This window comes from Anabas testudineus, chromosome 15 (genome assembly GCF_900324465.2).
Source record: "Anabas testudineus chromosome 15, fAnaTes1.2, whole genome shotgun sequence".
NCBI classification, from domain to species: domain Eukaryota; kingdom Metazoa; phylum Chordata; class Actinopteri; order Anabantiformes; family Anabantidae; genus Anabas; species Anabas testudineus.
In genome coordinates this window covers 4,811,250-4,833,593 of record NC_046624.1, presented here as the reverse complement: position 1 = coordinate 4,833,593, position 22,344 = coordinate 4,811,250, and the positions used below count along the sequence as shown (strand labels likewise).

The 22,344-nt window shown below is 41.2% G+C and overlaps 4 protein-coding genes across 6 annotated transcripts; 2 read left to right on the top strand and 2 right to left on the bottom strand.

Moving 5' to 3' along the window:
• Positions 1-1,858: 1,858 nt before the first annotated feature.
• eif3s10 (eukaryotic translation initiation factor 3, subunit 10 (theta)) lies at positions 1,859-10,150 on the bottom strand. 2 transcript variants are annotated; one of them, XM_026355192.1, is made up of 22 exons: positions 9,979-10,150; positions 9,260-9,450; positions 9,028-9,164; positions 8,670-8,833; positions 7,882-8,081; positions 7,490-7,698; positions 7,239-7,410; positions 6,949-7,053; positions 6,729-6,827; positions 6,513-6,629; positions 6,226-6,411; positions 5,750-6,097; positions 5,549-5,653; positions 5,356-5,469; positions 5,139-5,261; positions 4,896-5,049; positions 4,584-4,765; positions 4,403-4,485; positions 3,827-4,299; positions 3,557-3,689; positions 3,242-3,453; positions 1,859-2,689 (listed from the first exon to the last, which is right to left on the bottom strand). In XM_026355192.1, exons 1-22 carry the CDS (start codon positions 10,025-10,027, stop codon positions 2,511-2,513), a joined length of 3,735 nt encoding a protein of 1,244 aa, XP_026210977.1. In that variant the 5' UTR covers positions 10,028-10,150; the 3' UTR covers positions 1,859-2,510. The 2 variants fall into 2 exon arrangements, with proteins under 2 accessions (XP_026210977.1, XP_026210978.1); XM_026355193.1 differs by having other exon boundaries at positions 3,557-3,686.
• A 1,117-nt stretch (positions 10,151-11,267) lies between these two features.
• On the top strand, positions 11,268-15,068 carry dennd10 (DENN domain containing 10). Its single transcript, XM_026356483.1, has 10 exons — positions 11,268-11,422; positions 11,500-11,554; positions 11,865-12,061; positions 12,162-12,241; positions 12,334-12,482; positions 12,998-13,109; positions 13,200-13,300; positions 13,415-13,522; positions 13,622-13,716; positions 13,802-15,068. Exons 2-10 carry the CDS (start codon positions 11,509-11,511, stop codon positions 13,967-13,969), a joined length of 1,056 nt encoding a protein of 351 aa, XP_026212268.1. The 5' UTR covers positions 11,268-11,422; positions 11,500-11,508; the 3' UTR covers positions 13,970-15,068.
• Positions 14,670-18,101, bottom strand: sfxn4 (sideroflexin 4). Of its 2 annotated transcripts, none has more exons than XM_026356484.1 (14): positions 17,929-18,101; positions 17,757-17,822; positions 17,621-17,674; positions 17,491-17,517; positions 17,234-17,288; positions 16,946-16,971; positions 16,805-16,858; positions 16,643-16,705; positions 16,462-16,533; positions 16,267-16,357; positions 15,737-15,852; positions 15,571-15,656; positions 15,371-15,488; positions 14,670-15,293 (listed from the first exon to the last, which is right to left on the bottom strand). In XM_026356484.1, the coding sequence occupies exons 1-14, from the start codon at positions 17,965-17,967 to the stop codon at positions 15,216-15,218; spliced, it is 945 nt and encodes a 314-aa protein (XP_026212269.1). In that variant the 5' UTR covers positions 17,968-18,101; the 3' UTR covers positions 14,670-15,215. The 2 variants fall into 2 exon arrangements, with proteins under 2 accessions (XP_026212269.1, XP_026212270.1); XM_026356485.1 differs by having other exon boundaries at positions 16,462-16,530.
• Positions 18,102-18,617: 516 nt separating this feature from the next.
• prdx3 (peroxiredoxin 3) lies at positions 18,618-22,187 on the top strand. Its single transcript, XM_026355104.2, has 7 exons — positions 18,618-18,700; positions 19,725-19,836; positions 20,453-20,594; positions 20,806-20,941; positions 21,119-21,222; positions 21,633-21,798; positions 22,001-22,187. The coding sequence occupies exons 1-7, from the start codon at positions 18,665-18,667 to the stop codon at positions 22,049-22,051; spliced, it is 747 nt and encodes a 248-aa protein (XP_026210889.1). The 5' UTR covers positions 18,618-18,664; the 3' UTR covers positions 22,052-22,187.
• The last annotated feature ends 157 nt before the right edge of the window (positions 22,188-22,344 follow it).

Genomic DNA, 22,344 nt, shown 5'->3' with positions numbered 1-22,344 from the left:
CATTTAAGGCCTATGACAGGTTCAAACTGATTTAGTTTCATGGTGGGGGGGTGTGGTGTGGTGTGTAGTGTTATTACTGGCATGTGATTATTTTTAATTATGTACAACAGTGTTGCGCAAACATCAGCTCCATGAAAGTGTGGTTTGGACGCTGTGCACGCGGATGATATTTAGTATCAGCACATTGGTGCCATCAGTCGGCCTTCGTTTATTTCTCTTTTTTGTTCCTGTTCTTGGTTTTTCCACTGGACCTGTGTGGAGACATGGTCTTCATTTCTTCTCAGAGTCTATTAGGACACATTTCCATCTAAACACACTCTTCATTTCTGCTGGATGAGACCTGGGACACCGGAGACACAAACGAGCTTTCTCCCAGATTTGGAGTTTTCTTGTCAGCATTCACTAACACACACCACTCCCCCCCCCCCACCCCGACGAGCAGTTATGTGTCACAGTCAGTCAAGTGTTTCTTTTCTTTGTATTTATTTCTTTATTTCTTTTTTGGAGGGCTCTACCTGTGTCACTGTGTCTGTGGATCAGTTACTGGCGCAGCAGTAGCAGCACAAAGCTGCGTCGGCCGCGCACCGAGGCCCTTTATACAGAAACAACTAACAGGCGGAGTAGAAACGATGAGATGCTTTACAGTCTTTCTTCAGTGGTTATTTAATGATAGATATAGTCTCTTTTTGTTTAGTTTTACTCTTGAGGTAATAGTTCAGACAAGCGAACATAATAACGCAGATACTCTGGATGCTGAAAACATTATTTATAGTGGGACATTATTTTTACTGTTATTATTATAAATATACTGCTGATAATTATTATATAATAATTATTAAAAGCTATTATTATTAGAGTATACCTGCGCTCATTCTTTCTTTCTCTAACTTGTAGATTTGTCAGTTTGCGCTTTCAGACGCGTCCACTCGACGTTTTGTTCTGTTCAGCGTCTCTGGGAATAAAATCCAAACCTAATAAAATAGGATGTTGAAGCTGGTGAATGGAGCCAAGCTGCGTTCATGACATTTTGTTACTGTCAACACAGAGGAATCGTCAACAATCTGATTTCAACTTGTTTTATGAGTTCATTTGCTAAAGGCCGTTTTTGGAAAATCAACAAATAAATATAATTCTCTAAACCTGCGTTATTACTATTATTATTATTATTATTATTGTTGTTGTTGTTGTACAAGTCGGGCACTCGGATTCAGAATGTTACTGGGATAAGCGTTTAATACATGTGAATTTAAACCGGGGTTCTACATGGTTGGTTTATTTGATTTCTTTCCATCTTTCCCAGCTCCAGCAGCATCGTACCGCTCTGGTAATTGACTGACTGCACACTGCCACTCACTGACTGCTGCATGTTGATATTTTGTGAAGTTTCACACTGAGCTAGCTGCTGATCATGGACACGCACCACCAGGCTCTGCCTGCTCCCACAGGCTCAACTGGTTCTGTCCTGTTCGTGGTGCTTTTCTGACCTCTAGTGGTTCCCAGACGGTAAAGAGTCCCGAACCTGGAGTCAAAGGAGCTTTAGGTTACATTGAAGGGAAAGTGATCCAGCAACAGAAGTGATTCACCTGTTTTAATATGTACAAGTAATGACAGAGCTGATCAAATCTCGTAGCAGCTCCATGGTTTTGTCAGATGTACTTCACTTCTAATAACTTACACACATTATTTAACAGTCAACCTGGCTCATAACACTTAAAACAAAGAAAACGTGCATCACTTTTCCTCCGATGTCACTTTCAGAGATAGTTTTACTGTAACACCCACTCCTGAGCAGCTGAAACTATATCGTCTAAAAATGGTTATTATATATTACAGCATTTAAGAAAAAATGAACACATGGTTGGTGAGCAAACATCTTTATTAATAAAGGCTTTATCTGTACACATGCAACCTGGTTCAATACCACTGATTGCAGCAAGACAGAAGCGCACACTGGATGTGGAGCGAGACCAATTGAATACTCTATGCATGCACATCAAAATGTAAATTCTTACATGTTAAGAAGCAGTTGAAACATTAGATGAGGAGAAGGTGACAATTTCCAAGTCACTGCTATTTTAAGAGTTGTAGATCTGTGCCATTATATAACATCTATGCAAAAGTTAATTATTCAGAGAGGCAGTTGGTGATACAGAGTTTGCACTGGGAGTAGGAGTAGGTTCAATAGTTTTCATTTTAAGTACTAACACTCCTAACCGCTGGGGGCAGTCATGTTTAGATTATTGGTTTGCATGAGGCCTAGGTGCACGTTCACTGGGTGTTGGTATTTGAGGTGGTGGAGATCCTCTGGTCCAGAACTGCTCAAAGTCAAAATAAAGATAAAAGGAAACATCCCCAGGAAAACTACAGTCTACAAATATTTTATTCAAAAAGAGTAACGCACATGAGATCAGAAGCTTGTAGCCATTAATTCACTGTGGCTAACTGGCTGATAGGATACAGATTTGTTTTTTCTCCAAACCAATTTATCAGCTGAATGAAGATGCTGTTGCTCAGCGGCGGACAGTGGTCCAACCGTCGTCATCTGTCTCGTTCTTGGTACGACGCGGGTTTTCTTTGTCAGTACGCCAATTTTTATCTCCATCGGTCTCACGGTCACGCTCCCTTTCTCTGGGTCTTTCCCTTTCCCGCTCCTCCCGCTTATCCTCACCTGCACGACGCCAGGAGCCCCCTGAGGAAACAAAGATCTCATGAGGATGTGTTCCATCTAGAACATGAATTTACAAGAATAATTGTAGTTCAACCTGATGGGCATCATTTTAAGATGACTGCTGTAGCAGTAAGTAAACAGGCAAACAGTGACCTCTTCTGGCTAAATATAACACTTCAATAGGACACCCAAATGTTCTGGTAGACTGGAGTGCTAATCAAAGTTAAAAAAGACTCTTCTGTTTTATAACAGACAGTCATTGTGTGACTGCTACAGAGTTATCTCATGGCAATTATGGAGTAAATCAGCCATAAGATGCATTTAAATATATTTTGGATTACAAGTAATTTTTCTTTTATCACTGCTATTATAAGAATCTGTGAATCTGCCATTAAATAACATCTATGCAAAAGTTCATTATTTAAAAGAGGCAATTGGTTTGCAGAGTTTGCACTGTAAGTTTCAGCTCTATGTCACATCTTTAAAAGAAACTGATGCATTTCATGATGTCTCGTTGACACACACACACACACACACAATGATAATGTGATTCCTACATCATGCTCTTCTTACCGTCATCATGATCCCGGGGAGGACCTCTCTGATCACGGTCATCGCGACGGTCTCTTTCTCTGCGTTCACCGCGACGATCATCCCGGTCACCACGGCGATCATCGCGGCGATCATCGCGTTCACGCCGATCATCCCGGTCAGTGTCCTCTCTGCGACTCTCTCTCCAGCTGCTTGCATCATCTGTGCCTGCTCTCCTCCAGCCACCCTCCTCTCTGCAAAAACAGAGACATCGATAAAACATTGACCACTGATTGAAAAGGCAAAAATGTCTACAATTATTACAAAAATCAACGCTATCAACATTAGGTCTTCTACCTGTGTGGACGACGGTCTCTGAAGCGGTCACTGGGTCTTTCATCTCCCTCGCCTTCATCTCCCTCGTCATTCGGACCACCACGTGGAGGTCCCCAGCTCTCTTCTCTGGCTTTCTCCCTCTCTCTCCAGCCTCCTGTAACATAAGTCTTTACTCATTTGACCATCCTTGTAGACAAAACATTTAAAACAGAGGGTCGGACTGTTTTTTGATACTTTTTTGGAGAGATTAACAATCATCACTTGTTACCAGCTGAATGGCAGCACGCTTACCAGGTCTGCCCAGTGGCTTCCAGGGTTTGGCATCATCACCACCACGACGTGGCCCATCATCCATGCCTCTCCTTCCACCCCTGTCATCATCTCCTCCTCTTCTCGGTCCCCAGTCATCATCAGCTCCACGCCTGGGACCCCTTGATTCATCCATGCCTCTTCGTGGACCCCTGTCGTCTTCAAAGCCACGCCTGGGGCCGCGGTCATCATCAAAGCCACGCCTTGGGCCACGGTCGTCATCTCCACCCCTTCTAGGGCCGCGGTCATCATCAAAGCCTCTCCGTGGACCACGATCATCGTCCATACCTCTACGCAGAGGACGGTCATCATCACCGCCACGTCGTGAGCCTCGATCATCTTCAAAGCCCCGACGGGGTCCTCTGTCATCTCCACCTCTGCGAGGGCCTTCTCCACGCCTGAAGGACCCCTCTTTCTCCTCTCGATCATCCTCACGACCCTCCTGTCTCCAATCCCTACACGGAATGAACAAAAGTTGTTTTGTTTTTTTTGAGTAGACAATCTTGGTTTAATGGGGTCAACGCTCAAGTCATTATGAGATCAGTTACAGACACACACCTTTCAGGAACAGAGCGACGCCACTCTGATTCCCCTCCCTCAGTGCGCCTCCTCCATCCTCCCTCTTCCTTCTCACTCCAGTCCTGTAAAAGACAAACATGTCAATTAATGGTGAGTCCATAACTATTCACTCTGACTATTATAAAAAAAGAAAAGATAAAACAAACAAAAAAGCTCATACCTTGGCTCTCTCCTCTTGTGGACCCTTTCTCTCCTCCTCACGACGGCGCTCTCGGTCTTCAATCTCCTGCTGACGAGCACGCTGCTTCCTTTCTTGCTCTTCAAGCTTACGGAGACGCTCTTGGTACTCCCTCTCCTCCTCCTCACGCTGTTCTTGTTCCTGGCGTTCACGCTCCTCGCGCTCTGTAACAAAAACATGAAAATAATATGCATGTTCAGTCTATAATACATTCCTGGGTAAAACCTTTTTTGGGGCATATAAAATTCCACCACTTCTTTATCACTAGTTGCCTTGTAGGTTTACATTAATTACCTCTTTTGAGCTGCTCTTCATGGATACGCTGTGCCTCTTCCTCTTTCTGGCGGTAGAATGCGTTACGCCTGTCCTCTTTGCGCTGCCTCTTCCTGTCCTCCAGACGCTTTTTCCGCTCCTCCACCAAACGCTCCTGGAAAGCTTTCAGTTTTTCCTTCAAAAATAGAGAAGTGAATCAAAAACCACTTCTTCAATCACATCTGCACTCAGCTTAAGTTCACTGAAGACACTAAATGATCTTACCTCATAAATAAAGCTACGGGCAGCAGTTATTTTAGACAAAAAGTTTTCTTTGTCTTCCACCATTCTAGACATGCGCTTCTTATGCTCCAGAGCCTTCTCCCGTTCAACTTTCATGTTACTGATCTACAATGAGAGGGGGTGGGTAAGGTTCATTCTTACATTCAGGATACTCATCTAAACGTTTGGTTTTCTTTGAAATTGCAACTCTGACACATACCCTCTCCTCCTCTTGAAGCTCCCATAGTTCCATGTCCTTAATACGCTGCTCCTCATAAGCTTTTTTGATCAGAGGAATCTCCTCAAGGCGTTTTGCTCTCTCAAAGTAGTCAATCTGGAGAGAAATAAAAATTAGCGTTCAGCTGACCTGTAGATAACTAATTATTCCATTGATGCATTGCTTAGCGACTTACCTTCTTCTCCTGATTCTTGAGGCGCTCCTGAAGTTCCTTCTTCTCCTTCTCCAGCTGCTCCACCTGTTTGGCCATGATGAAGTCAGGATCCAGCTCCTCCAGATCCTGCACATAGTCAATTAGTTAGTTTCAACTTTATATCACCACAAACTATTTCTGCAAAACAGTTCAACCTATTAAATTCATTTTGTTATAGTTTACCTCAATATCGATATCCTTGAAGGCCTTGGCTCCAAGTTCAGTTTTCTTAATTTGCTCCAGTCGTTCACGCACTGTCTTCTTCTTGATCTGCTCATGCTCCTGCATGATGCGCTCCTTCTCCCTCTCTTTGGCCTCCTGCCGTAGACGCTCCTCCTCAGCCTTGCGGACCTTCTGCATCTCAGCTTCCCGTTGCTCCAGTTCCTCCTTCTCACGCTGAATATTTAGGCTCTCCAGGCGCTCCTTGCGTTCTTCAATAGTCTGTCTCCGAGCCAGGATGCGCTGGTGATCTTTGCGGGCATTTTTCAGATAGGCAGCAATGGCCTGCTGGTTCTGCTCCTCGCGCTCTTGCTGAATAATGCCACACCAGATTATTCATCAATAAGATTTTAATGCCACATGAAGTGTTGTGTGCAATTACATAAGAAGCTAATGTTAGTCCCTGTGTGCTTGAGTTCTCAGAAGGAGGCTTAACTCACCAGGATGGAGGTAGGCTTGATGATGTGAATGGCCTTGGCCAAAGAAGCAGACATGGCAGTCAGCTGGTTCCTGATCTGCTCTGATGGCATGTTTTGTAGGAAAGGGCCAACAGGAGAATCCTCTTTTGTTGAGTAGTTCAGGTCAGAACCAAAGCTCAGAGTTCGAGAGGTATGGTCTATACGGACCTATAAAACAAAACAGTGTTACCAAAAATGTCTTCACATGTACTCATGCCTGTCATAACACTTGCTGAATTATCAATAGCATTAAAACCATTTCTCCTTGCCTGCAGATCACAATGACGGGCAGCATCCACAATGGAGCGCTCCAGTTGAAAAGCATCCACAAATGGAACCAGGGAGGCCAGGCGGCTGAACTCAATGCTTTGATAGATTTGAGCAACCTAATATAAAGCCAAATAATAACAGTGACTGCATTATAGTGCCCATGTGATTTAGGATAACATTTGAGGGATGACTGAAAACACACTGAAGAAAAATACCTGTTGCAGGAGTCTCAGGATGGTATTACTCTGCAGGTGAGGAACATACTGCTGTAGATCAGGCTCCTTCTCAGCCTGGTCTCTGACCCAGTTCAACACCTAAAAGGAATGTAAGTTTATTTTTTTTTTGTTTTTTTCCACTGACTGCAACATAAGCATTTTTAAAAAGATAAATGCTGTATTTTCCTTTAAATGGCATTTTTACTGCCAGATGGTTTACCTTGGTCACCCTTCCACTCAACTTCAGAGGATGGAAGTCCACCTCAAGCCAGTTGTACAGTTCTTTTACTTCAGGTACAACATACTGCAGCAAATTAAATCTCACCTAGAATTGAAAAATTAAACCATTCACATTTAAGCAGATAATTATACAGTTATAATACAGTATATAACAGTTATAATAGTTCAGATAAAAAACCATAAGCACTTAAAAGCACTGTACTAATGTCTAAATAAATAACAATAATTGTTGGTGGGAACTGGAGACAGTTTTTTTGTACACAAAAGTACCATGTCATTGATGAGACTTTGGCGGGTTGGTGGAGACTGCAGACCCAGCAGAGTCGCCAACCTGCGGTGCTTTTCCACTATGATGCCATCCATGTCTAGCAGCCGGGCAATATCAGTCCGCTCCGGGGTGATGGGGATGGAAAGTGTGGCCAGAAGAACTCTGGTTGACATCCTTAATATAGAAAATAAGCTTTATTAACCACCTGGTCTCAACCAGAGAGGAACATGTCCACTGAATCTGATTAAGATACCTCTGCATCTCCTCCTGGGTCAAATTCTTACGCATCTCCCTGGACAGGTGATAGAGCCGGTGGAGAGTGCAAGAATGGAAGAGAGCATTTCCAGATTTCCAGAACACAGTTGACACCTTGTTGTAATAGTTGGCCATCAGCTGAGGTTTAGGAGGCTTCTTGGAAAGAGCAAACAGGCCATGGATGTCCTCGACAGCCTTGAACGCTTCCTGGAGGGGAGGAGAGTGCACAATACCCGATTAGTATCTCCATTTTGATTTAATTTCACTTAAGAACATTAAACGGCTATACGTAATTTTAGTTTTTCCATTTATGTGTAATGCACTACATTTTGTGTAAATTGTTAACTACTTTCAACAAAATATTTTTGAAAATGTTAAACCTTGACAGACCTGCCAGAGCTCCATGCTTATAGCACTGTCCAGCTGCACCAGACGTGTCTCCAGGTGCATGGACTGGCTTTCAGGGTTATTCAGATTAATGGCAGTGCTCTGGTTGTGGTGACGCTGGATCTGACCCAGATGCATACGTAGGTTGTCACACAGCTTGCGAAACTCAGCTTTGCGCGTGTACTGAAGGCAAAACTTGAAAGCTGCAGGAATGATGATCAGATATCATTATTTCCTATTTGATGGTGATTAATAGAGCTTTATAAAAGTGTCTACTAATTGACAGCGTAATAAAATAACCTATCAGAGCTATTCTCAGCAAATCACCAAGTCTTTTGATTAGATTATTTATTGGTTGGAGTATATACACTTTTTGCTGAGGGTAAACCAACACGGAGAAATGTTACCAGCAGAAACACTAAAATATTATTTACACAAAACTTATGAATTTCCTCCTTTGAGTAGAAATACATTTGTAGATTATTTCCTGCACCTGGCTGCATACTGATTTTTGCTTGGTAAAGATTATAATATTCACATTTTAGATGGGACCTATAAAAATCTTAACAGCCTATCCACATGTCATTATGAAATTTATTCAAGGCTCAAAGGAACAGTTTGTTGCCTAAAAATGGTGCTATAACCTTTTGCTGCACACATTGTGATTAGTCAGTATCTTCTAACTACATAGAAACTACATGGTGTTAAAGTAACTTCTAAGGAGCCCTCAAAAATAGATAAAATTCTGTTAATAATAGGAGATTAATGCACAACGTATTTCATAAGCCTACCTTGCTGGGCAATGTCATGGTACAGGCGCTCCACCTTGGAGTTGTTGCGCAGCAGGTCCAGGCACTGGCGGTATGACTCCCACAGGAACTTCACCCAGGGAGTGAGCAGCAACCGATCTGTACGATCCTGAGTGTCCTCTCCACTCACAGCACTCAGGAGTACACTACAGTCACAACATCAGTAATTCATAAGTGTAATAAGTGTTTTCCTTCTCTCGTCATTATTAAAAGCTGCACTATAAATACAGTTAATAATAATCAAACAACTATGTTTGGTTTTACATGAAATTTAAGACACCTAAAACCTGCTGACACATTAATAACCAAATTTACAAATGATATTGACAAACAACCTCACCTTTCAGGGGTCTGGATGTTGTCCAGATCTTCAATGTCCAGGACCATCTGCTGGGACTCCTCCTTGGCTGTCTCAGTCTTCTCCTCTGCCAGCTTTAGGTAAGCCCTAACTACATCCTCCAGAGATTTAATATTCACCTGAAAGCAGAAAAATAAGTTATACTCACACCAAAGGATTGTGGTGCATACAACGACCTCATCTGTCCAAACATGCCAGATTTCCCCTCGCACACCTGCTGACAAATGTTCTTGTACTGGTAGAGACCCTCCTTTGCCAGGTGGCTCTTGCGGAGATCCACACAGAGCTCCAGGTACTTGAGCATGATGGGCTCGTGGATTTTCTGCCATGTTCGGTGTTTCTTGCTCTTGATGACATCGTACAAAACATCCAAGGCTGGCTGCTTCTTGCCAACCTCAAGAAACTCTGTAAACACATGAAAGTAACGTGAGTCAATGACAACAATAGTATACACTAGCAAAAAAAAAAAAAAACCTAGCATGTCGCACTAACGCGAAGCCTCATCGCGGTTGGCTAAGTCAGCCTGACATGGTTAGGCCCATCCAGATGCTAGGTGAGCGTGATATTAGCTTTAACCAAGGTAACATTACTGCACTGGTAATGTGACAGAGGCGAACAGACACTGGCAATAACGGCATACAATACTGCTTTTAGTAACATTATTAACGCTCTAATAGTCAGCTACGTTTCTAAAATATAACTGATTCCTCATATCAATTAAGATGTTACCGCTAGCACAAACACGGCCTAGCCTGTTAGCGAAACACAATCGCTGGCTGTAGAAAGCGGCTAACCCGCCATTACAGCTAGCTGTTAGCAGTTAGCCTGGCTAAGTAATGACGAGACATCAGAGGCTAAACGGTGCTAACGTCAGCTAGGTGGCTAGCCTTAATGTATGACATCTGTGAACTATAAAACTGCCTTTCTACTCACCGTTCGCTCGCTTCAGAGCATTCTCGGGGCGCTGGAAATACGCCGGCATTTTGGTGGCGCTTTACTGAAACTCAAAATAGGCTGACGTGAGTGAATTTGGACAGTTTTCACCAGTCCATCCAAGCCACGCACAGAGCCGCGACCACGGTGCTGGCTGAGAAAGGAAGAACCTCGTGAGCGGCCTAGCTAGGGTTGCCAGGTGCAACACGCCCTATCCCCCACTATAGTCTCTGCAGCGAAGATTTTGTAATTGTTTTAAACAGAAATGTAAATAAAAGCTAATGTTCTGCATCCATATGTAGGCTTTAAATTACAGCCGAGAGCATAGCATACACTTGTTGTGAGAACATAACCGCTGGAGCTCCCTCTCATAAATATATTACTTTTAAACATTCTCTAGATAAATGATCAAATGATTTGGGAACATTTTACTATACATGGTTTCAAACTAGTGGCTTTGTAGCATCTGGATGAGTAATATATTGGAACTGTTGTGAATAGGGCCTCCCTATAAAAGCAAACGTGAATACATTTCTGAATAAGTTCGTATACAACCATTCAAACACCTCCACGAAACCTAGACTTCCTAAATGGGGATTTTCAACAAACCTGGCAGCTCTGCGTGTTTTTTCTAGGCCCTGCCCTGATGGTGCGTTCATAGGCCTCGCACATAACTAAACAACACCTTACAACCCATAAAACATGAAACATGAAATGGTTTCATCCTGGCCTGTAGTCTTGATAAATAAGTGAAATACAGTGATGGCATAAAACGGTTGATATTGATGCTTGTGATATGTTGTAGGTCAAGTTTTGTTGTAGGTTCAAACTTTTTTGCTCACCCTGAATATAAAGAAAAACTGTCTAAATAATGCCCACACCTAACTCGACACTCATCTAGTGATATAATACACAGTGCTACTGCTTACAACTCACTAAAAACATCATATAAACCCTGAACAGAAAATGCTATAGTGCTGTCTAACATTTTTAAATTAGTTTGCTGATTTCAATAAACGATTACTGTAGGCCAAATTAACTATGAAAACTCGGTTAATACTCATGTAAACCCAATCTAAAATACTACTATTACTTTTTACTATATTATAACTATATTGCTTTGTACTAACTATTTTACATGAACCTCTATCAGCGGGTTTTTAAGAGAGGCACCATTTCTATTAGAGCTTCACCAGTCCCGTGTTTTAGAATTCTATACTTTCAGTAGCCGTGAACGCAACATCACCGCGGAAGCCTCGCCTGCTGTGGTTGGTTGTGAGCGGCGTGTCTGTCCCGGAAGAAGGAAGAGATTCCGCAGAGAAGAGAAAGTCTCTTGACAACAGCAATCACAACCAGTTCCCTGACGATATTTCAACTAATTTTTGTCGCATTAACTCTGTCCAGCATTGCATTCTGCTATTTGGACCCTGCAGGAGCTCTCAAGGTACTTCACGGTTTCATTTGTGTCCACAGAGGAAGGTGGTGCCTCTCCAGCTGACTTGTGTTTATGAACTCTTTCAGGTATGGAATATGGCAGCAAGTGAAACGCAGCTTATGTTAAGCGTCGGATTAATTGGTAAGTTTCAGCTCGCAGGTCAGGTTTAGTTGCTTTTAAAGCGATGTCTGTGGTTAAAGGTTAAAAACTTACTAAACGTGGATGAGAATCACATGATAGCAGTGTGACCCATAAGTGTCCCATAAGCAAGAGTCCATGTCCCTCACTGGTTCATAGGCTCTGCACGTTTGGCTGGTGTGCATATATGATCTATTTACACAAACCTCGATGTGATAGAGACTTGGTTCCAGCAGATCGTAGATGATTTGTCAAGTTTCTAATTTATTATATGCAGCTCAGTGTTGGTTTATATATTTTTCCTTCTACTCAGAGAAAGATGTGAATGGAGACACATTGTGGGTGTGGTGCTATCCCTCTGTGAGCTCAGACCTGAGGCAGGTGCTGCTCAGCAAGTGCTGTCTGACCCAGGACAGCCGGGATTTCCACCCCTTTGTGTTTGGTCAGTTCTGTCGCACCTGGTACTACATCACCACAGTGGAGGTGCAGGCACCTACGGCACTAAACAAGGTATACCATTAGTACCTGCACTAAATCACATTCACTGTAGCCACAGTTGTTGAAATGTCTGCTCTGAGCTTGTTTTTTTGCCTCTCTCTTTCCGTTGAAGGTCACTCATTTCTCAATAGTTGTTACAGCAAAAGACTTCAACCCTGAGAAATATGCTGCACTTAGTAGAATCCTCTGCAGGTAAGATTATAAAATAACGCTGTATGCTGTTTCATTGTAGTTTGGACGATGCACATTTAACAGAGTGGTGACTTTTTACATTTGTAATTCAGGATGTACATCAAACATGGCAGCCCAGTGAAGATGATGGAGGCTTACATCACCGTCCTCACTAAAGGAATTTGCCAGAGTGATGAAAATGGCTCGTTTCTAATAAAGGACTACGACTGTCGGAAGGCGTACTTGGCAGGTTCTGTCAAAGGTAAGATTGATTTTATTATTATATTAGAAAATAAGTGGATTTATCCTTTAACAGAAAAAATATAGGCATCTATTTTGGAAATTCTGAATCATCGTTTTGGTAATTTTCATTCAAAAATGCAGAAGCATCTTCAGAGATTTTCAGTTTTTGATAGGACACTGAATAACCTCCTGGTTTGAACTGTGACGTAAGCATGAAAAGTGATAATTCCCTCTTTCCATATATCTTCACATTCTGCAGACTAATCAATACAAATAATTAATTAATCAAGAAAATGATCAGTAAAAATTAGCTGCAGCTCTGCATTATATACGGAGGACTTACAAGGAACTATCTAGTTTTAGTTAAATTTTTATTGATCCACTAATTGTTTTATTTCTAAATATACAGACAGGTGATTCTGTAGCAGCTCGTAGCTGATTTAGCTTTGTTTATTTTGTAATATGAAGCAGTGACATTTGATCATCATAGTTTTAGAGATTAAAGTTTTCCTCCATGTTTCCATTCGATCTCAGATGTGGTGTCTCAGTTTGGAATGGAGACCATCATCCTGTACACTGCCCTGATGCTGAAGAAGAGGATCATCGTCTATCACCCTCGGATTGAAGTGCTGTTGGAGTTTACAAGGTAAAACTGACTCTGAAATTCAAATCATGTGGATTAAACCCTTTCTTCTAACTTGGTGGTAGTGATTACTCTTTGCCTGTTTCTCGTCAGAGTTCTGCCGGCTCTGACATGGCACAGGAAAGACTGGTCTATCCTGCACCCATATGTGCACCTGACTGATATTGAACTGGAGGATTTAAAGAAATGCCCTGGTGAGGCTGCCTCCTGCTTTACTTCCTCTAACTAACAGTAAACTCTTCTCCCCATTCAGTCTGTTCTACACCCACTGAATTATTTATGCCCCAATATGTTTGTTTTCTCCACAGGCTATGTAGCAGGATTTGTAGATCCTGAAGTGAACAACAGATCAGACTTGTTCGATGTGTACGTGAACCTTCCTGACAGTGTCATCACAGTATCCCAGAGTGCCAAAGGTACAGTACATAGAATGAGAAAACTGTATGCTTCGAACAGTGTTTTGAATCCTGAGAGCAGGATTTCCCTCAAACTGACTGTGCAGTTTCTCAACACAGAGGCCATGGTTATGGGGAAGTTGCATAAGGACATCGGTCACCTTATTGTCCAGTCTGCGGAGGACACAGAGAGATCAGATAGTCAGGTGATTAAGGTGAGTACACACTCCCAACACGTCTGTCTTCAGTTGCAGTTGCGTAAGATGCTGTCTAATGCGACAACCGCACGTTCATTCATAGGACATTTCTGTCAAGACAAAAGAGATCCTCGCCAACTTGGTCGCCCTGGCTGACAAGTGTGAAGACTCTAAAATCACGCTGGAAGGTTTAAAGCAGCATCATTTCCCCCCAGCGACTGAGAATTTCCTCTTTCATTTGGCAGCTGCCGAGCAGCTCTTACGGATATGAAGCTGTTTTCAGACATTCTGCTGCAGGCTGACACAGCATGGCTGTGCGCACAGCTGCCATGAGTGTGCACGAGACACTTTCTCACAGTAATCTTCGTGTTCTGGAAAGTATGAAAGTGTCGACAGTAGCTTGCACCGTTGTGCTAATATGTGACAGTATGTTTTACAGCATAAGATTAGTTTGACAAAATTAACATTTTTTACTGTCAAAAAAACAAAAACAACTAAATTTATTTTTCTTTTGGATTTAAAGCCTAATATTAATTATTCCTCTGAGCTATCTGGTGTTAATATTCACACAAACTGAGTATTAATCCACAGCTGATAAAATAGTTTTTTATTTTTTATTGTCCAGTATCAGTTGGCAAAAACGTCAGTGTCCAGTTAGTTGGAAAATTATTTGGTCATTTTGTTGGCAAGAAAAATTCAAGACCTATTAACATTAGCATTAGTTATGGACAAAAAGGAGCTAATTATCTTTAATACTAGAAAACTGAGACATGAGCTTGTCCAGATGGTAGCGTCCCCTCCACAGAACAAAGCTACACTTTGAAACATCACTACAATCTTACTCCTGGTCGTAAATGTTGGACCCAGATGAAGCGTCTCAGGTGTGATAAGCACTTATTGTTGATAGAAACTGTGTTATCGTATCAGATCAAAACTGCGACAGATATTGCACAATGTGCGAGTTAATTTACTTTTTTTTTTTTTTACAAAAATGTCACATTTTGTACTTTACTAATGCCACACAACTGAAACACAAGCAAATTGTTTCTCATCAGTCTGCAGCTGATCAAAAACCGATTGATGCCTCCATTCCACATTGATTATTCCTGGATTATGTGTGTCTTAACTGTTCAGGTTCCTTTTTTTTATTTTACTAATGTAATTGTTCTCGCTGTTGTTTTATTGTTGAGTACATTTTAAAGCACATTGCAAAACAGATGGTTTTGTGCCTCAGTATTTCAGATAAGACACGGTGCAATACAGAAAAAGGATCATGTAACTGTAAAAACTAAATTTATTTTCATGAATTACTGTACTTTTTCATATGTATAACTACTCTAATATTCCAACTAAATAAATTTACTATCAAAGATCTCTCTCTTTTTATCCAAAAGAAACTCTGAGGCGTGTTAGATACAGTGTAAAGATTCATCACAGACTTATCGTCATGCTATCCAGTATTAGTAACTGTGCCTCTTTGGGTCTTGGATTTTGTGTCTGCTTTATGAAACTGTATCTTAAAGTCCTCTGTGATAGAATAAATGTCCGTCAACTGCTGCAACCTGCAGCTCCTCCTCCAACTTCTCCTTCTTTATCTGTAAAACAAGGTCAGTGTCAGATGAGTTCAGAACTAGGCAAAGATTAGGGCAGAGGTAAGGATCCCGACTCTTACCGCTCCCAGCTGTGGGAAGAGACTGAACGACACAGGGATCATCAGGCCCAGAACACATGCTACACTTATGTGGCGGAAAGGAGCAACCAGAAAAGGGTTCCTCTGGAAAGGTTTTGTTCTGTAAAGTAACAAAATTGGTTAAGTCTAACAGGTGCAACATTTTGTCCAGGTAAATAAAACTAAAGTAAAAAGTGTCTCACCTCTTTAAAAGCAAAACCAGCAGATTAGGAACAGCAGCGGTCGTACCAAACAGTGCTGCTCTTGACAACGCGGTTTCCTTCACAGCCTGGACAAAAAGAAAACCCTGTAATGATGTGACTTTTCATTGAGGATACGCATTTTGCCCATACGTTCACCGTTTCCTACCTTATGTCCTGCTGCTTTAGAGATGCCGACAGGATTTCCATTGGAATCGAACACTTGGATCCCGGTTTCTAACTCCTCATTTCTAAGAGTGTAAACGCTGAGGAGGGCCAGAGCAGCTGGAGAGAGTTACACACTGTTGGTTTAACAACTGCACCGTCACTGCAGGAACAATGCCAGTGAACATACTCTAAGTTTAAAAGAAATACAAGCTATTTATGTATCATCCACAATCCTATGGAATAACATGTATTTCTGTATGCAGTTGTATTAAGAGATGGTCATATGATCATTCAAGGTAGAAAACACTGCAGCTCACTCAAAGAACACTGACATGCTACTGGGAAAATGTTCTGTTGACTGATGGGACTAAGGTTGAATTGTTGTGGAAGAGCATGCAACACTACATAAAAGTTTTGGGATAAAAAATAAAACAGATCATACACAGGGGACTGCATACTTTTTCCTGCCACTGCAGCTATGTAGTATCTGAAACATACAAGATTATTTTAATGTCAAAGTGCAAAACACACCCGAGAGTGGGATCGGTAATATTGACCTAAAGAAGGTCAGCACCGGTGCGCTTCTTACACCGAGTCGGCTAATGAAAATTTGGGGAAGGGCCTGAAACAGAAGAAAAAAGATTTATTAAGAAGCAACTTTGTAAAAGTAGACCTGAAACATTACATCACTACGCTGCACAGTTGACACCATTAGGTTGTACACACCCCTGCACATGTTGCATAGGACACCGTTCCTGCGATCAACAGAAACTGTTTCAGACGTGCCGCCTTGTCCTGCTAGAGAGAGATAAAGACAGACGCAGTGAAGCAGAAACAGAGGCGGGGTCTTCACATGAAAGACAGACTGTTTGTATGTATGCTACTTATATGTTTTAAAAGACTCCACCTGCTCTGCTGAAGAATTTCTGTTGGCACAGTTGAACCCAGCCGTGTAACTTTGCAGCAAAAACTGAAAGAATGATTTTTTTTTTTTTTTTTTTAAATAGAGCACTGTGTTATAGCCACACCTGATATATTTTTTAATAATATGATGAATGGGCTTCATTACCTGCCAAAACACAGCTGGTTTGACACTGCTGTGTGGCAACAAGCTGGCAACCACCTGAAAAATATCATGTTTTTACAACTAATCACAGTCACAATGTCAAGAACAAATATCTAATATTTACTGGATGACATAGACACATACCAAAGGTGCCGATATGGGCAGGAAGGCTAGAAAGGGAGACAGAAGTGAGGACATTAGCTTCTATTCTCTGACACACTTACACACATATTAATAACATGTATGATATAATGTGGAATTTCCAGAAATTGAATTTGAGATGTTTAGAGAAAAATCTATTTTAATGGTTTTAATTGAACCCAAACACAACAAAACCAGACGACAGTAGCATATTTCGATCACAGCTACTGAAAGTTTACATCATCATTGAAAGACCTGCACATATTAAGATAGTCTTAAATTCTACTGTACCTGGGGGGCGGAAAATTAGTGGAAGGACAGTCCCAGAATCAGCGTGGACGGACGACTGTAAACACAGAGCAGCAGACATTAAAACCTCTGGACATCATAGTTTCCAGAGGACAAAACAGCTGGATACATTCTCCAATATGTACTCTGTTGTATTATACCATGATAAATGGTAATGTATGTAATATAATTGAAATATTTTCAAATTATGATTAATTTAGGAACATCACTGATATTTGCATTTTTTGAAACACACTTACAAGAGAGAGGGTCAGTGCAGCTGCATCCTGGAGAATTAAACAGAACAAAGAGATTTTAATGAATCTGTGGTAGCTTAAAAGTTAAAAGGCAGGTTTTATAGCTGAAAATACAAAAAAAACATAATCTGACCTTTTCACTTTTACCCTCACTTCCAAGAGAAGCACGGGCCTTCTGTATTTGAGCCTGAGGAGAGCAGCATCACTGGTTTAACCCCACTGTTCAACCACATTACACTGGTCTCACTGTATCATTGGCTGCTACTTACATCAGAGCAGAACAGGGAAGTTGGATCGAGGAGATTAACCCAGATCTGTAGCCGACTTATGAAAGACTGAAAAACGAGGCAGGAAGAATTCAACACTTAACAGAAATATCTGATAAGTTTACCACAACACTAAAAATGCTCTGCATGCTAAAGAAACGCTGTGTATAGTTACCTGCCCCTGGCTTTTCCAGTACAACAAATTAGGATCCATTACAACAACGAGTACATTTGAGTTTTATACATTAAATAAACTACAATAAGATACTAAAAGTACTTCACATCCCTCAAACATGTATTTCTCATGCTTTGAGGTCACGCATAATGTAGGAACGACTTCCGCCTTCAATCACGTGTTCAGCTGTGTTCATTTGTGAGCGGCTTTATGCGACGTTCAAGGACACCGGAAATAAATACGTTTTTAGCCCCACGATGCAGTCACATTAAACTTTCTTTATCGTTCATGCGTATTTGAAACGACATGAGCTTCATTCCCGTGTGGCCCTGAACTGATCAGCTTCTTTCATTAATCTGTAGAGTTTAATTTGACCTTTAAGAAAATGACGCTCTTGAATGACCTGTAGGTTTGAGAGCGGATGGGAGACTAGTTTATATTGAGCAAATATATTGTTTGTATTTTATAAGGCGAAATAACATAAGCTGCAGGAAAAAGTCAGTGACAGAGATTGAGTAAAATGTTTTTAATACACTTGAAGGCAGCCCGGTATCTTAAGCTATTTTTTTTTTATTTTAAATTTTTATCCGTAACAGTTTTACACCACAGTTTGAGTCATATTTAAAATATCATAATGTGAATATTTTACGTTTTAAATTTACAGTATTTTACAGATGGCACGTGCATACATGACGCAATTCCGCCCTCACCCCGCCCACCTCTGACATAATCCAAAATGGCAGCCGTCGTTGGGAGAGTGCTCAGGACCTCTGTGAGTAAACTTCATACCACGCAACATTACATTTGGTATTTCGAGTTCATTTGATGTTGATTATTCGTCATTTAGCGAGTGTCGGCAGCAGCTTTTGACAGATAATTTACATGAGAATTCACATGTGCACAGAGACGATGTCATGTCGCGCGTGTCGTACCTTTGAACCAACTGTCACTGCGGTGGTGTCAACCTCTGGTCCGCGGCCGTGTTGTGAGACCAAGAGGTCTCTTTGGAAATACTTACATTTGCGTTGTTTGCATTGTGCTACGATTAAATAATTATTATATGTTATCAAGGGCCCAGGTGAACTTTGTTGTGCTAGTCTCCAACTTACGAGTTTAATGATGGATCCACAGTGTACATAAAAATATATTTATAATTCTGTTAAATGTAGCATTGTGACCATACACTGGGCTTTTTCTAACTGGGGCCATAGAGACATTTGAAAAAAGCACAGGTATTATTAATCACATTCTCTGTAATGTCTGCTACAGTGAGTTTTTGATGCTGATGCAGTATTTATCCTGATAAAAACCTGTTTTGTTCATGGCCACTGGATGTGAAATATGTGCTGCCACTTCACTCTTGGCCACATGTGCTCAGTAGTTTACTTTGAAACCTGCGGAGAACAGTGCAGCATCACATTTATTAATATATATGATTGAGTGTGAAAACACACATCAGCGGACATAATGAAAGCATGTGTTTTTGTTGATTTATTCGTAACTCATGATGTGGCCTTGTTCAGCCTTGTTTGCAGCAGCTCATAGAACGACCGACCTTGCATTTGCAAAGGTTTTGTAACAGGCCTTTTTAATCTCTTGAGCGCCTTGCACACCATAACCTTTGCTCACTAGACTCAGAAAACTACAGAAGATAGTTTAGGAAGGATGATGAAGAAAGATGTTTTTTTTTTCTTTCGTGGTGGATGAATTTAATTAATTACCCTTGTATTTAAATTGCTATTGCTTCCAGTAGAGGACACTGCGTGATCAGTTAACTCACTGATGTCTTTTCTTAGACAAAGGTTGTGGCAGGAGGGCTGAAAGTCGCAGCAGCCCGTCAACATGGAGGCTCTGGAGCTGCCAGAATCCTGACTGCTCCTGCACTTCAGAGAGCCTGTTTCTCTACCAGTACGTCCAAAACCAAATTTGCAGTGTTGACTTGATTAATGCATAATAATGTCAATCATGTTTTTTTCATAATTGATACTGTCACTTCTGAATGTATGGAGATCGCTTCACTATTTGCAAAAGTTTGAAAAGCTGGATTCGCTCATGATCAGACCAGTGAGTCTTTGCCATTTGGCAAACGCCTAGTAAGCTGGCTTCCGTCTAGGCCCTCTACCATAAAGGCCAGACTGATAGAGTTAGTGAGATGGTAGGTCCTCCCGTCTCTGTAGAGGATTTATAAAGTGCTCCACCAAAAGGCCCTACTTTGACAGTGACTGCTGGTTTCCAACTTCTTCCACTTCTCAATTATTGGAGCCACTGTGCTCCTGGGAACAGTCTGAGCTGAGAAATAGTTATATACCCTTTTCCTGATCCCACCAGTCAGTAAGGATTTCACTAAATTACTGAACAAGTGTCTGTGGATCAGGCAGTGGCTTCACACTCAGGTGTGAGATTATATAGAAATGACAAGTGTACTCCACACCACATGAATTACCTTGGTGTTCCTAAGCAATATTATGTACGAATAGGAGTATGAATGTAAATAGTGATTTATTTCTTTATTTTCTCTTGTCAGGCTCATCCAAATGGGCTGTAGCTGTCACTCAGCCTGCTCCAGCTTTTAAGGCCACTGCTGTCCACAATGGAGAGTTCAAGGATCTAAGTCTTGCTGATTTCAAGGGCAAATACCTGGTCCTCTTCTTCTACCCTCTGGATTTGTGAGTACTTTTAGTAATTCTCAGTTCTCACTCCTTTAGTGAAAAGATGGCGCGAATAAGCTGATTACACTAAGTAATGCAAGGGTTTGAACTAAACAATTGATGGAAACCTTGTGACTATTGAATGAAATAATTCAATAATAAAATAATCCTCTGTGGTTATTTTGTGCATGAATCAATAACACTATTTACTGTTCCTTTACTTTTGCAGCACATTTGTGTGTCCAACAGAGATCATCTCATTCAGCGACAAGGCCAACGAGTTCCACGATGTCAACTGTGAGGTGGTCGGTGTGTCCGTGGACTCTCACTTCACCCACCTTGCATGGATCAACACTCCACGCAAGGTAAAGGGCCTCTTTTAATAATTGTTCAGAAAGTCATACACACACGCACGCACAGAGAAATGTTCCCTTCATTGTGTTTTTTCATTTAGTGTTTAAAGTGGATCACACAGTAGCTGACTGCAGAGAACATTCTGTGTAATGAATAAATAAGTAAATCAATAAATATTGTTTTGTCAGGCTGGAGGCTTGGGCCACATCCACATCCCACTGCTGTCAGACCTCAACAAGCAGATCTCCCGAGACTATGGCGTGTTGCTAGAGGGTCCAGGTATTGCACTGAGGTATGATCATAATATGCTCTAAAAGTAGCATCAGTCCACATATAAGTTCATAATAGCATAATTTACATGGTGTGTGACTAAAGTAAAGTTAATAGAATGTTCTGGTCAAGTACAGTAAAGAGCAGAAACATGTTCAGATGTGATAAGAACCCTGAAAGAATCTTTCAACTACTGCTATTATCTGTCATGTGGCGTACACACACCTGGTTCTGCCTCTACTTTATTGGATAGTGTTGGGAGTTTTAATTTGCCTTTTCAACCTGTGCATCCAGTCCAGGTATTCTGTCAATAAAAAATGGCAAAGCATTTGTTGCATCGCAGTTTCATAATAGTTTTCTTAGGTTTCATCTTTTTCCTACAACTGTTAAGAAACAAGCTAGACATTTTTTTTTGTTTTTATTATGCTTCAGAGGCCTGTTCATCATTGATCCAAATGGTGTGGTGAAGCACATGAGTGTGAACGACCTGCCTGTGGGCCGTTCACCAGACGAGACGCTTCGTCTGGTGAAGGCGTTTCAGTTTGTGGAGACCCATGGGGAGGTGTGCCCAGCCAGCTGGACCCCAGAATCCCCAACAGTGAGTTTGTTCAACCTCTGGACACTTGAATCTACTGAGTACTAAAATATAAATGTTCATGTTTGTACCGGTTTCAGACCTTAAGGTTATTTCCTGTGGTCCTTTTGTTGTGTTCAGAGGAACTAGGTGCATCGGTTTTCTGCAGGATATGCACAATGGAACATTATTTTGGGAATTAATGTCTTGTAACTTTGTTTTTCAGATCAAACCAACACCCGAAGGATCCAAGGAGTACTTTGAAAAAGTCCACTGAAGAAGTTCACAACACTCTAAAATTGCAATGGCTACAAACCTAAAATATATGTACACTTAGTTTACAGTTTATAAAGTTGCATTTACTGACATGAACAGCTAAATACAGTAATAAATATATTCTTTATAAATGACCATTTAAGGTGTCGGATTGTGATGTGGTGATCTTCATATTTTAAGTAGACTTGTGACAGGTTAACTGAATTAACTCACCTTCCCCTGGAGATCCATCATTAAACACAGATTGAATTGTAGCACACAGTACAGTGCTGTACATAATTTATAAGTTTATCA

Bases quoted from the DNA above. Each gene is read 5' to 3' on its own strand.
- sfxn4 (XM_026356484.1), bottom strand. From the start codon at position 17,967: ATGGATCCTAATTTGTTGTACTGGAAAAGCCAGGGGCAG. The intron at 16,706-16,804 runs GTAATGAAGCCC...TCATTCTTTCAG, and splicing joins AACCAGCTGTGTTTTGGCAG to TTTTTGCTGCAAAGTTACAC. The intron at 15,657-15,736 runs GTAGGAAACGGT...CTTTTTGTCCAG, and splicing joins CTAAAGCAGCAGGACATAAG to GCTGTGAAGGAAACCGCGTT.
- dennd10 (XM_026356483.1), top strand. From the start codon at position 11,509: ATGGCAGCAAGTGAAACGCAGCTTATGTTAAGCGTCGGATTAATTG. The intron at 12,242-12,333 runs GTAAGATTATAA...TTTGTAATTCAG, and splicing joins CTTAGTAGAATCCTCTGCAG to GATGTACATCAAACATGGCA. The intron at 12,483-12,997 runs GTAAGATTGATT...ATTCGATCTCAG, and splicing joins CTTGGCAGGTTCTGTCAAAG to ATGTGGTGTCTCAGTTTGGA.
- prdx3 (XM_026355104.2), top strand. From the start codon at position 18,665: ATGGCAGCCGTCGTTGGGAGAGTGCTCAGGACCTCT. The intron at 18,701-19,724 runs GTGAGTAAACTT...GTCTTTTCTTAG, and splicing joins GGAGAGTGCTCAGGACCTCT to ACAAAGGTTGTGGCAGGAGG. The intron at 19,837-20,452 runs GTACGTCCAAAA...TTCTCTTGTCAG, and splicing joins GAGAGCCTGTTTCTCTACCA to GCTCATCCAAATGGGCTGTA.
- eif3s10 (XM_026355192.1), bottom strand. From the start codon at position 10,027: ATGCCGGCGTATTTCCAGCGCCCCGAGAATGCTCTGAAGCGAGCGAAC. The intron at 8,834-9,027 runs GTGAGGTTGTTT...TTGTGACTGTAG, and splicing joins AACATCCAGACCCCTGAAAG to TGTACTCCTGAGTGCTGTGA. The intron at 6,098-6,225 runs GTGAGTTAAGCC...GGCATTATTCAG, and splicing joins TCAAGCCTACCTCCATCCTG to CAAGAGCGCGAGGAGCAGAA.